General features: G+C 39.2%; 1 protein-coding gene across 2 annotated transcripts in view; it reads right to left on the bottom strand.

Moving 5' to 3' along the window:
- Nucleotides 1–13,607, bottom strand: part of APBA2 (amyloid beta precursor protein binding family A member 2) — an 86,669-nt gene that overhangs the window by 33,196 nt on the left and 39,866 nt on the right. For both annotated transcript variants that reach the window (XM_083870632.1, XM_083870633.1), the window contains exon 2: nucleotides 1,386–2,391. In XM_083870632.1, the coding sequence (XP_083726758.1) occupies nucleotides 1,386–2,354 (969 nt within the window). In that variant the 5' untranslated portion in view covers nucleotides 2,355–2,391. The remainder of the gene's footprint in view (nucleotides 1–1,385; nucleotides 2,392–13,607) is intronic.

Below are 13,607 nucleotides of genomic sequence, written 5' to 3'. Positions count from 1 at the left end.
GCAGCTGCTGGGAGAAAGACCATCACTAAAGTCTAAAACACGGTACCTCAACCTCTGTGCTCCCAGCCAACACCTAGTAGCTGCTCAAACCTCTCAACATCAGCAAACTTATTCACTAAGGGACTTTCATGCTGGCAGTAGGGCACTGAATATTGTAAGTTGCACAATTTGGTTCTAATTATATTTCTGGAAATAGGATGTAGTAATGAATATTAAAAAACTGCTGCAGATATGGGAAATCTGAAAACATCCCCCTAAGACTTCTTTTTGTTCACAATTATAATGAAGGTCGACCTGTTTCATCAGCATATACTTAAACATTTGATTTCCTTTTAGTGTTTTTCAGAGGAATTAATGTATTTTAATGGAATCACCTAGACTAAATTGTTTAACTGTTGGGCACTTAATTATAGAAAATCCTATTTACAGAGTTGATAAAGCTGAAACAGGAAACTTATGCATGCGAAGTTTAATAAAACATTTAAGTTAAAGATAAGGCAGAATAATTCATTTATCGTTACTAGTTTGTTATCCAAGCACATGTTATGTTTTAACTTTTAGGTAGATCTGTTCATTGCAGAAGATAACTAATATTCAACTGCATATAATTTTAGAGCTGCCAAGTCAAGGCTTTAAATTGACATTAGGGAATGAGGTATGTCTCTCTAAGAAGTAACCACATTCAATTGGAAACGTCAGGGAAAAGAGTCACACGTCTTTTCCTTTAGAAAAGCTTGAGGTTTGTTCTTAGACTCTTCTTCTGGCACTCAGCATTAGAATAAGAAAAGATCATGCACAGTTTAAATTAACTTCTACATCATTCTTGTGATAAAACTGCTTAACAGCATTTTTGGTAAGACTAAAGCTTCTATTTCTGACTCTTTGTCAAGGTCAAGATATGTCCAGCTAATAAAAAAACCACAGCAATATGCAGGCACGTCTTAAAGGCTTTTTCAACATATACAGTATCAAGATTCAACATACATTCTAGCAAAACCAGAAATTTGTCAACCACTAAGTCAACGGTACAGGAGCCATTAATGGAAAAAAAATTTAACTATTTCAATGCAAACCCCAGTTTTAAGTTTCTCCAGACTGTCACTGCAGAATGAAAATAGTGTAAAGAAACTGGTTTTGCCCCATGCAACTGGAATATCTTTCTTTGAATTTGTGTCTCTTCTCTGTGCAATACCTCTTTGCTAGATCTCTACATATGCTGATTACATTTAGCATTATGTGATTATGTGAGTTACAGTAAGATTTAAAGTATTGCTAATACATTTACATATTAATACATGTTAAGATATTGCTAATTTTGTTCGGAATAACTAACATAACACTTGCATAATGCCTCTGACAGTCTGGTTAAAAAAGGCACCTCATACCTGCTCCTGTGGCCACTTCTGTCTGTCCTCTGGGGATCTTGACTTTGCTTTAAAACCTCGATGCACATCTCCACTGTGCTTAGAGGCAGATGGGATATTCAGTGATTTGGGCCTCCCCTCATGCCTGTTAGCACTGTGAACAGCTTCTCCCTTTGAACAAGTCTCTTTGTAGTCATGTGCCATGTTTTCAGTCCCAGTGTGCTCTGGACTCATTTCTGTTGTACTGTTAATACTGCTCATGCTCATACTCATTTTGATTTCTGCTACAATCTGGTCAATGTCCTCTTCCTGCTCTTCCAGCTCTGCATCCTCTTTTCTAGAATGGTATGGTGATATTCCCTGTGAATTTCCATTAGCCTCTGCTGGGTAATAGTCCGGATAGTCACCTTCACTTGGACAGTACTGGATGTTTTCTTCTTGGTCTTGGATCTCCAAAGATGATGCTTCATCCTCCAAAATCTGAATGCCATTATCTTGACCTTCCTGCCATTCTTGCCTGTCCATCACCTCATTTTCATCTTGGTGCTGAATTTTACCTTCAGCCCATTCTTCTACAGCTTCCTGACATTCATCTGTTTCAACATGGTGTTCCTCATGGGGAGCATACTCCTCCCCATTGCAGTCCATTCCTTCCAGATAACTGTCATCCTCTGGACAGTATCTGATGTAGTATGTGATCCCCTCCTCTTCCTCTGGCAAGCCTTCATCGTAGTCCTCCTCCTCAGAAGTGTTGTTTACATAGTCAGAGCTGGAGTCACCATCTCCACTATGGTCATTGCACTCATGTTCCACAGGGGTAGGACTGCCTGGTCTGACAGCTGCTAGTTCTGCCTCCTTTGCTGCATAATCTTCAATGGGAAGGTCACTTTCTTCATTTTCAGGCTCCCTGTTGTGAGATGAAGTCGGGCAAGCTCTGGCTCTGTGATCCAGCATGCTGGCTGTAGTGCTTTGATGTTTCCTGTTTGCCATAGCCAGCTCCTTACATGACAATCATTTCCAGCAATTACTGCAGGGAAGATGGAGAAACACACATTCAGGAAAAGGTCATCAGCAGAGAACAGTGATGTTAATAGGAAGCAAAATGATAGATTCATTTGGTAAAAAGCCTGTGTTTGTAGATATTTGACCAAATTCAGACAGCTAACTTTTAAAATGCTTATGCTGTGGAACCATGAAATCAAAGTAATAAGTTGCACTCTGAAAGGAACAGATAAAAAGAAGGTTCTACATTTATGCTAAATGTATTCTAGTGTAGGCTCTCTTCTGTCAATTTGACAGAGAATTAATCCTGAACCTTGAAATTAGTTTTCAATTTCTCTTTCTTGCCAGTAAGGGGTCATGCTTTGATCGCTATGCAGTAAACGGGGCCTCTTTTCAATTTTCAGCTTAGGCATTTCTTTAACGTGTACTGAAAGCAAACATTTAGAATCTGACCTGCTCTCACCAAAACTAAAGGAAAATAATTCTATTAACTTGGCAGTCACATAGTGCACTAAAAGATAATGCATTGATATTGAAAGCGTTATTTTTAAAAAAGCACTTGCTGGTTTATTAGCCCTTTCTAGCTGGATGCTGTGAAGTATCTCCTATTGTTGAACCAAATATTGCTTTTAGAATAGATTATTTCAGTTGGAAGGGACCTACAACAATCACCCAATGCTGACCAAGGTAAAGCATGCTTTAAGGGCTTGGTCCAAATGCCTCTTAAAACACTGACAGGCTTGGGCATTGACTGCCACTGGAAGCCTGTGCTGACCATGCTCCTGGTAAAGAAATGCTTCCTAATGTCCAATCTGAACTCATTGTGATACAGCTTTGAACCATTCCCAAGGATCTTGTCCCTAGACACCTTCTCTGGGGAGAACTTCAGCACCTCCCTGCCCATGTCCCCTCTGGAGGATGCTGTAGAGGGCAATGAGGTCACCTCAGCCTCCTTTCTACAAACCAGACAAATCCAAAGCCCTTCGCCACCCCTCAGAGGACACCTCTTTCCAGGCCTTTCACCAGCTCTGCTGCCTTTCTGTGCACACATACAAGGACCTTTCTTAAATGATGGGGTCCAGAAGTGCACACACCAGCCAGGTGAGGAGGCATGAGTGCAGAATGCAGCAGGATAATCCTCTCTTCTGAGCAGCTGGTCACAGCATTTGACAAAGCCCAGGACATGCCTTGCCCTCTGGGCTGCCAGAGCACATTGCTGATTCCTGAACTGTCAACCAGTGCCCTGGACCAGCACCAGGAATTTAAACTTATTAAATTAATCATGGCCCAATGCCCCAATCTATCCAGATCCCTCTGCAACAGATCCCCCTGTTTTTCAAAGTCTAATCTATATTCCAGGTAAAAGACGTATTTATTTACGGTAAAAGCTCACTAATTCTTCCTTCTAAACACTCATGCTACTTTAAATTACCTTTTTTTTTTTTTTAATAAATAATGGATTCTAAATCTAAGCAGGGGTTATATGAACTTTATAAAAATAGTTAAAGAAAATAGCTAATTCTAGACTGGCTTGACAAGTGTGATCGGCAGCATTTGGAAGGGAGAAATAATATACTTTTAGAATCTGTGTTTCTCTATATTTCATCATTGTATCCTTAGGATAAACTTGACCTGTGCAGTTATTTCATTGGTGTGAAGTGAGCTCAGGCTCCTCAACTGCACCACACAACTGCAAGAACATTTTGATTTAACCCGTTTCCCAAGGCCTGAGCAATAACACTACCATGGAGCTAGAGGATTAGAGGAGCTATACAGGGAGTCATTTCTTAAGCCTTATGAACTTAGGGAAAAAAAATTCTGTCACCAAAAACCTTATAGATATCCCTGTAGAACTTCGGATACCACAAGAAAACACCCAATCCTTAGTTTATGACAAATCCAGAGATCTGATGTGTCTCTGGATTATTGCAAAGATACCATGTGGCAAATCTAACCCTGAAACATGGGTTCTAGATTCTGAGGTACAAATGATGTTGTTCACAGGAGGAGGTATGAAAGGAACCCAGCACATGGAGCCTTTTTTAGTTATTGTTACCTTGCAGAATTAGTCTTGACAGAATAAAGCATTAAAGTAATTAGCATATCTGAAGTGAAGTTTTAGAGCAGAAGATCAAAGAAGGCAAAACTTTGAATGATTACTTGCCCCTTCTTACTATTAGAAGAACTAGCAGACTTGGAAGGTTTTCTCAATGCAACCTGTATGCCCACTAACCCTTTAGTAATGATGCTTTTCTACTTTGGAGTCAGTTATAAGAAATTCAGAACACCAAGCCATCCATCCACTAGGGTTACCTCTGATTTAGTCAGCTCTTACTGCAAACTAAGGGTGTTTCTATACTGGGACTGCAGTAGAAGCAAAATTTATTTTACATTGGATTAAATTAGTAATGTAAATCACAACACTGCAATGCTCTGCACAGGCTGCAAAAAACTGCCAACAAGCAAGACAAATTGCTTGTATGACTATTTCAGGTATGAGCACCTGACTACAGAAGCATGTCTAAAATGAGTTAAGATGGAGTGCTATAATAATTTTGAATGGCATTGCAAGAAAACTACAGAAATACCATCAGGTTTAACCAAGGGGATTTTTTTTGTCGACAGCAGAACAAATTAAGTACCTCTTATTGAAAGAAAAGTTCTCATCCACAATGGCCTCAATCTTCTCGTGGAAACATTATCCATATTAAACAATACTTAAATATTTACAGTGCAGTTGACCCCGCACATAAGTCACTACAGTGTAGCTGAAGATACAGAACACAGAGCCTGTAACAAGCACAGTTTGAAACCCATGACTCAGATTTTCCTAAAGCATATGGAGATGAGAACCCTTTTTTTAGCCACTGTAATGGAGTTTTTCCACCCACATCTAAGACTCTTCATTTAGTATCCAGGCCCTAAAACTGCCATAAGTGGTATCTCTGCAGTGATAGCCTTTTATAAATTCCAGTAGTGAAAGCTCAAAGATGTTACTTACCTGCAGGAAAACCCAGTGCAATCTAGATATTCTAGAACAGATTGCAGGGAGGCACCTGAATGTGATCTGAGAGCCAAAAGGCAGGGGAGGAGCCGAGGGAAGGTGGGGTGGCTGATGAGTGGATCTCCATCAGCTGTGGGGAACTGCCAGGGTCAGGGTTCTCAGCTGGGCACTGCAGCCCTGCCCCACCAGGGGCCTGTTAATGTGCAGCACCTGCACTGTGCTGGGAAGAACTTCCAAGAAAACAGTGGCAGACTGGAAGTTTTTTACAGCATAGGTGCTAAGAAATAGAGAAAATAATTCCTCTCAAGCACGTCTAGCACTGATGCACTGGGACATGGGAAATGGGTTTTCAGTTAATTCAGCCTGAGCAATGATTGAGGACAGTGCTTTACCCCTGTATGCTGGAATTGAGGCAAAATAAGCCGGATTTTTTGGTGAGAGGCAATGCTGATCTTAATGCTATGGGAACTGAAGTTACAAAGCAATTTCTGCACCATTACAATTCTAGCTGGCCTCCTTTGCAATCTTCTCAGGCACTACTCTTAAGGTAGCAAAGTACTGAAATAAAAAGGCAGAATTTATTATTTTCAGCCCATGAACTGCAGACTGAATGTGCGCTGATTACAGCATCTTCAAGTACAAAATGTAACTTCTCCAACTGTACCAACACATCAGAATTATTGAGCTAAGTTTTCAAACACCAGTCTGAGAACTGCTCTGTGGTGCTGTACATATATTGCTGTCAAGGAAACACACAGCTGTATTTTAACTCAAATATTAAAACAGTCAGAGCAGCCTAGTTTTCCTTCCCTCTATCAAAATATCTCTCAAGCTTCCTAGCAAAATGCTTTAGTCAGTGATTAGGTTTAGCATACCCTGAATATTTTAAGCTGTTTCATGTCACACATGAGGGCCACAGGTCTGAACTCTTCTGTCTTCTCACTTATAGAGATGTTAATCTTCCAAGTTTTAAAAGTAAAAAATCAGAATTCAGACAACTGCACAAAGCCTTCTGAGTCCCTGCCTGCATGGATTAGTACTTTAGCTAATATTCACACCAGTTACTGTAACCTTCTAACATCACAGGTATCTTGAGAAAATTAGAAATTGGAGAAAATCCTGGATTTCTATCTTATATTACTCAATGTTGAAGAGAGGAGTAATGATTTGCTGGATCCAGAGGCACTTGTTCAATAAAAGCTCCAGTTGAGCCTACAGATCACTTCCTCTGCTTGGTGTAAGACTGCCTCCTACTTATATCTCACCTCCCTCCTTGACAGCAGAGTTAGGTCAAACTCCTGCATCACTCCAAGCACATTTTTCCACTTCTGGCTGCAGTTGGGATGAAGAGTTGCTGGGAACATGGATCAGTGCTGGTTCCCTGTTTACCTTCCTGTGGATTCAGTAATTTTATCTTGCTGAGACAATCAAACCCCGACTTCAGTTGTACAGTGCATCGCTGACTCTCCATCAGTGTTGTCAGCATCAGTGAATAAGGGACCAGTTACACAAGGTTCTCAGTAAAAATGCTTTTCTTTCAATAATGGTTTTACTTTATTTTTCTTAATTTTCCCTGGCTCAGCTCAATGTTGAAAGGAAAATCAATCTCCAGGAAACACATGCTGCATTTCCATGTGAGAGTAAAAAGGAATATGCATAGAGGAACCAATTTCTTCTGCTCCCAGAAACAGGACTACTGGGTTACAGCTGGAATTCATTCTAATCAGTGCTCATTATACTCATTAGCTTTCTCCTGAGTTTGCTGCACCTAATTCCAGACAGCTGTAGTGTGGGGTTTATCAACCTTAACACTTCTACATCTTTTCACCTGTGTAGAAAGATCTCTTTACTGTCTTCACAGTAAAAGAGACCAATTAAATTAGCATTGAAAGTGGGAAATGGTACACAATTATAAACGGGGTGAAATAGCCACTATCATACTGCTGGCTGTGGTTAAAGAATTGCATTGCATCTATACTTGATTCACAAACTGAATAGCACTTTAGTGGGAGCAAAACAAGTTATTTACATTTAACATGCACAGTGATCTGAGGGGGCAGAGGAGCACTGTTAGGTTCTTTTGGCAACAAATATTCTGATGTATGCTTATATCTACAGCCAAATTATTTTTGAGCTCTACTGTTGCAATTTACAGGTGAACCTAAGAATTTTACTGGCCTGAATTTGATATCTTCACTTTATTTTGCAAGGCCTCTTTCCTGTGCCTTCTCCTCCTCAGGTTTGTTTTTCCATCTACTCCTCAGTCTTTCTCCCACACTTCAGATATCTGCACCCTTTGTCAGTTTTGACAAAATTGACGCTCAAGTTTTGCTTCCCTGGAATTGTTCAATACCTCCTATTTTCCGCAGACATCCTCTGCAATCTCACTGCTATTAAACTGGTTCTACTCTTTATAAGCCATCTTCAGACGTAAGTTATAAGCACTGCCACACAATTTACTGCCAGGCAAGCCCACAGCACACACAGCTCACAGCCCTGCTTCTCTCTGCTGAGCTGTGCTGTGGATGCTGCTCACTGAAGCTATTCCATATGTTAGCCCTATACATTCATATTCCAGAAATGCTGCAAAAAAGAAAAAACAACACCCAACCCTCTCTCAACACGGACATATGTTTAGATCTGCTACATTCATCCACTTACTTAATGCATCTGTAACTGAGATAACAGTATTTTTCAACAGAACTGCATCAGAAAATTCATGATTGCAGGGCTTTATGCTAATTATACCAGTCTCTTCTTCAATAAAGAGATAAGTTAAAGTGGAAAAGAATCGAACTTCATTCAAAACAATTTTTAATATTAAACTAATAGCATTTCTCAGTAGGCTTTCATTACAGAAGACTTAATAGGCTCCCATCTGCTAAATTGGTCCAGAGGAATTATGACTGATCCTATACTGAGAACTGGAATTTTTAATAAGCTGATAACAGAGCATGAGCCTGCTGTGACTCTGTCAGAGTCTGCAGCCATTTGATTCCCCAAGGCCACCCTGCATTAACTTCATTTTTCAGTGGTGCTGACTCTCCAGACCACGAGAATTGATTCTGCAGAGCTCCAGAAGCAGAGTGCAGCGTGACTGCCAGCTCCTCTAAAAGCAGGTGGAACTGAGATCCTGACTCTCCCTGGAGCCCTAATCTGGCAGTGTCAGTGACAGCAGACGGAGCGTGTGACATGGGATTTTGGAAGGAGCACAGTCTCTAACAAAGGGAAGGGAGGTGGGGACACAGCACAGGAGGAAGGGGCATGCTGGTCCTCCTTGCACAGAGTGAGCCTGGGTAACACTGACATTTCAGTGCTGGGGATGGAAGGAGTCTCCCACAATGAGGACTACCACAACATAATTAAATCAGGGTCATGTCATGACCCTCCAAGTGCCATCTCAATGTTACTGAAGTTCTCTCACTCAGGCTGGCACAGCCTGACATAGGACTTATTAGCCAGGCCTGTTAAAAATGCCTATTGCTTTTCTCTGAGGTTTTTAAATTTGAAACAAAAACACTCTATGAAACACTAACACATTGTTTCAGAGAGGGAAAAGGCCTAGAACAGTAACTTGTTATTAGGACATAATTAAACCGGTCCTTTCATGTCCAGGATGTTAGATCTGCATGGCAGTAAATACCTACAAACACAGTCACCTGTATGCATATCTCTTCCTCAATGCAAGCTCAGCAGGTCCAGCATAGCCCAAAACAACTGTTTCTTCGGGATTTCTGTGGCCATATACAATTCAAGGGTGCTGCTTGAACTGCAGGTCTCAGAGATGGCCAATTTCCTAAGTTCCCTTCAAAAATCCTTTAAGGAGCAGGGGGAAAAACTGGAAAGGACACCTGAGAAATCCAGACAATGGTAGCACTAAACTCCAGCCTTTGTGATTTGATGCCTCACCTGGAGATGGTTTGATATTTATAAAATTATAAAATAGCTTTATTCACCTATTTATAAAAATATACCATAAAGAATATTTTGAAGTAAATGCCTGAGTAGAAAAGTTGGCTGCTGAGATCTGATTTTTTTACTGTGAAACTTGAGCCTGAAAACTGGGCTAAGGTCTAGGTTTTCCTTGTGTGCAGAACTCAAGTATGAGTACAGACAGCAGTGGAGTTGGTCTTGGGAATGCCAATTCTGCCTTTTACAATGTATGGGAGTTATCTTTGCTCAGAAAGCTTCCTACATGCTTTACTAAAACCTGCATGAATACAATAAGTATTTAGGTAAGCCACACTAAAGCAGCTGTGCACATAGATGACATTTCAGTGGTGCCATTGACACTGAAAAAAAAACCAAACAGGCAAACTCAAAGAGAATTAGAGAGGACACTGAATTTATGGGGACTATGATTCTTTCTATGATTTTTTTGTGCAGAAACCATACATTTGATGAAGAACTTTTAAGTTGCTAAGTTTAATTTTTGTGGGAAGGGACTGAAAATAGTCAGAAGCCATTTAGAAAATTAGCTTTGACAAATAGATATTATGTATTAAATCAACCTGAAGTGTTCTGTCTGGCTGCTGCTAACTCAGGACATTTCCAGGAAGTTTAAAGCTTAACTTTAAAACTAGGAACTTCTAGTTTGTCTTGGTTCTTGCAAAATGATCTAAATAATCCTTTCATTTCTTCTTTCATCCAAGAGAATTTTCTTCTCAACCCGCAACAAGAATTAGAGGGCTGAGAGAAGACAAGTCTTAAATGAGCTCTCTTGCTATTTGTTTTAGGTATTTCTACACTCACGTACTTGACCTCTTCTGGATAGCGTTATAAAAATAAGAATAGCAAACATAAAATGTGGATAGAATTAACAGCAACTTGTGATCTAGGATTTCCATGTTTATCTTTCATTTTTCCTTCACATTTCCTTCATTCAAATCCAACCAAAAACAAGTAACGAAATACATTTTAAAACACTGTTCTCTGCACCAGGCAGAAACCTCTTGGGATTCAGAAATGCATTTTTTTTTGTCCTGTTAAACTCCATTCAAAATTAGCCTGTTTTAATCTGACTTTCTCTTTTCCATGAGTGACTTTAGAAAATGATGACAATTTGTCAAAAAACTTTATAAAATCAACACTGTAGTTAGATGCCTTTCAGTATTTCTTTATTTTCTTAGTGTCTTCTACCAAGACCCACTTTCCCATCTCCCTGCTGGGCTGGTGCCAGGCTGGGGCCGCCTCAGGTCCAAAAGAAAACACAGCACTTTACACACTCTGAATAGCCAAAACAGAAAACCACCAAACACACCTTCTGTGATTTGAGGAGGGAAGAAAGAGATGCTCTGTGTTCCCCCAGCGCCTCTGGCTCACACAGTGAATGCTGTGAGGTTTATAGCTCACCTGCAGAGCAGCTGGGGTTCATCTAACTCTGACCCTGTGTCTGGTTGTACACATCCCTTGTTTTCAGTAAGGGCAAAAACAAAGCCAGAAGTTACAAATTTAAATTATCAATAGAAGTTATTTAGATTTGTTAATTGTAGCAACAACATGGTAAAGTCCAGATTCATGATCTTCCTTTTAACCTAAACTCCCCCTTCTCACACAGTGTACATCTGTGTTACAATTTTTTGACTACACATTATTTTATACCACCTACCTCTGATTTTTTAAAAACACTGTTGGGATAGGCCAGGAGAAAATATCTAAAGACAACTCCAGATTTGGTGCTCCTCACTGTTTCAGAGCTTCAATTAATCATCTAAATATTATTTCAATGTGCTTAACATAATTGAAATAGAGACTTAGAAAACAGCAAGAGATTTGCATGGGAAGCAGAGCAAGAATAATTCTTAAAGAAGTGAGGGAAATGTGTGGGGGAAGTGAAAACGAGCAGCATCTAAAAATAGATGGCATTAAAATACATGACTTGCCAGTTATCTCAAGAGTAGCCACTAGGGTCTTCCTGTGTAGCTAAGACAAAAAAAAAAAAATTCTCTCATCATCCTCTGTTTCCTCTAATGTGTCTACTGTGAACTTGAGGTAGTTACCAAAAAAACCCCCAAAAAAACCCCAAAAAAACCCCACATTGAATAGGCAAACAAAGAAAATATTATGTCCATTATTAATCATCATTATGCTTATTTTATTAGTTTAACAACTGACAGCAGACTGAGAAATTAAAGTTGTGAGATAACAAATGCTCATTTCTGTATGTCAGGTTTGTTTCATTTGCAGTTTTGCAGAAATTCTGCCTAAAGCCACAATGGCTGCAGTGAATTAGATACTGCAAATCCACATCCCTGTATCCACAGGCAATGCTTTTAAAATGGAGCAGCTTGTCCTGAGTTACCACTGAGCCATAACAAAATGTTCAGTGTGCAGGTTGCATTCTCAGTAGAATATGAACTGTGAATGCGCTGAAGACATGAACAGCATCTATTGACCAGCCATACCCAACACACCTTTCCTCACCCTGGAACCACCAACAGACAGGAGATGATGGGCAATGGCATCTGTTAAACCACGTCAACATGAACAAGAACATTTAAGATGCTTGATTACCCCACCTGAGAGTGAAATCTTTAAAATCACTTTTCCATGAGTTTGAAAATCTTTTTTGTGCTATTCACCAGGTGATATTGAGAGTTTTTTCAGATGATTTAACTATTTTTTCCTCTTTTTAAAAGATTTTACATTTTGAATTGCGTTCTTGCATTTCTTTTCATGTTATATAGTATTTGTTCTGTTCAGTTTAATCTAATAAGTTTTTAAATTCAATAATTACCTTGTAAAAGCCATTCTAAAAATGCTCTATAACTGGCACCCACCAATAGAAATTAAAAGTAGAACAGACAAAGAAATGCTAAAGACAGTGCAAAATTCAATGGCACTGCAGAGATGGTATTCTTGAGCATATATCCCAGCTGAGTGTAGCTTTTATAGTTAAAAAGATTAGCTATTTCCTGCAGCAGCAATAAAAATGTGTGATCACATATTTAATTATCATTTATTGTGGATGTGGTTTAATCATTCTTTAGGGTTTAATTCCCCAGCTCAAAGAGCTGTATCCATACAGTTGTGAGAGTTAGGATAAATACCAGTTTTGCAATGTTGAGCCTGCTATAGAGAAAAAGCCACCAAAAGCAGAACCTTATTTAAGGCCCCATAAACAGGGAAGCACAGAAGCAGAATATTTATATTCAACAGAATAAGATGAGACTCCGAAATTAAGGCAATGAGATTTTATGGCTTATTCTTGTGACTGCTGTGCTCCAAGAAATCAGTTTCAAATAATGAAAAAGTACCCCTCAAGCACACAAAGTTACAGTGATAGCTATGCAGAGGCATCAACTTTGAATTTTATTCCATAATAAATACAAATTTTAGTATCTTATGATTATTGTATCTCCTACTTTACTGGGAACAAGCGAGAAGTATAGGATGTATAGGAATAAGGGAAGGAGACACACGCGTAAGGGAAAAGTATATTCTATTTATATATAATGTTATAATGTATAAATAATACATACCATTCAATTAAAACACATTCAGCCACTCTGAGACAATCTGCAATCCATTCTGGTAGAATTTTCAGTCTGTCTTAGAATGGATTATACAAAGTTTTTCCAATGCTTTGCAGACTAAGTTTCTGCTAACTGTGGAGGCTACTCTGAAGTCTTAAGATCTTTTCATCTCTTGCTAATTTGTATGCTTCTTGTCATCTTGCCACTTCCTGAGTAACACTTCTATCTCTATAACAAGGCTGGTTTCTATACTGACTTGCACTAAATGATAACAGATCCCTCTAAGCATAACATGAGGCTGGTGTAACAATGGGGAGCCATGTGGCTGCAACTCAACAATGGAACAGACACTGCAGCTGGAGGCAGCTGTGGGAAACCTCCTGAGGTCACAGCTGTATCAGCACAACCTGGCCTTGCATGACTGACATGCAAAACCATCACCTACTGCAAGTTCTCCAAGTCTAACACAGCATTTTTTTTGGTCAAAATGTTCATAAAAAACAGCCAACTGAAATAAATTTCCTTCTTATCTCTATTTACTGGTATACTTTGGAAAAGATTATTCACTGGAAAACCACTAAAGACAAACTTATGTATTTGCCCACTAATGTCAATTTAAATACTATTTTAGGAATAAAACTGATTCCACCTAAAATGACAATATATGGAATTATTCCTTTTTGTCTATAATAATTCAGTGTTTTGAATTTTGACTGTCAAGTGTATTGTGCAATCAGAAATGTTCTATAAGAGTCCAACAAA

This window comes from Zosterops lateralis, assembly GCF_965231275.1.
Source record: "Zosterops lateralis genome assembly, chromosome: 13".
In the NCBI taxonomy this organism is placed as follows: domain Eukaryota; kingdom Metazoa; phylum Chordata; class Aves; order Passeriformes; family Zosteropidae; genus Zosterops; species Zosterops lateralis.
Note: the sequence above shows the minus strand (reverse complement) of the source record. Positions and strands in the feature narration are given on the sequence as shown.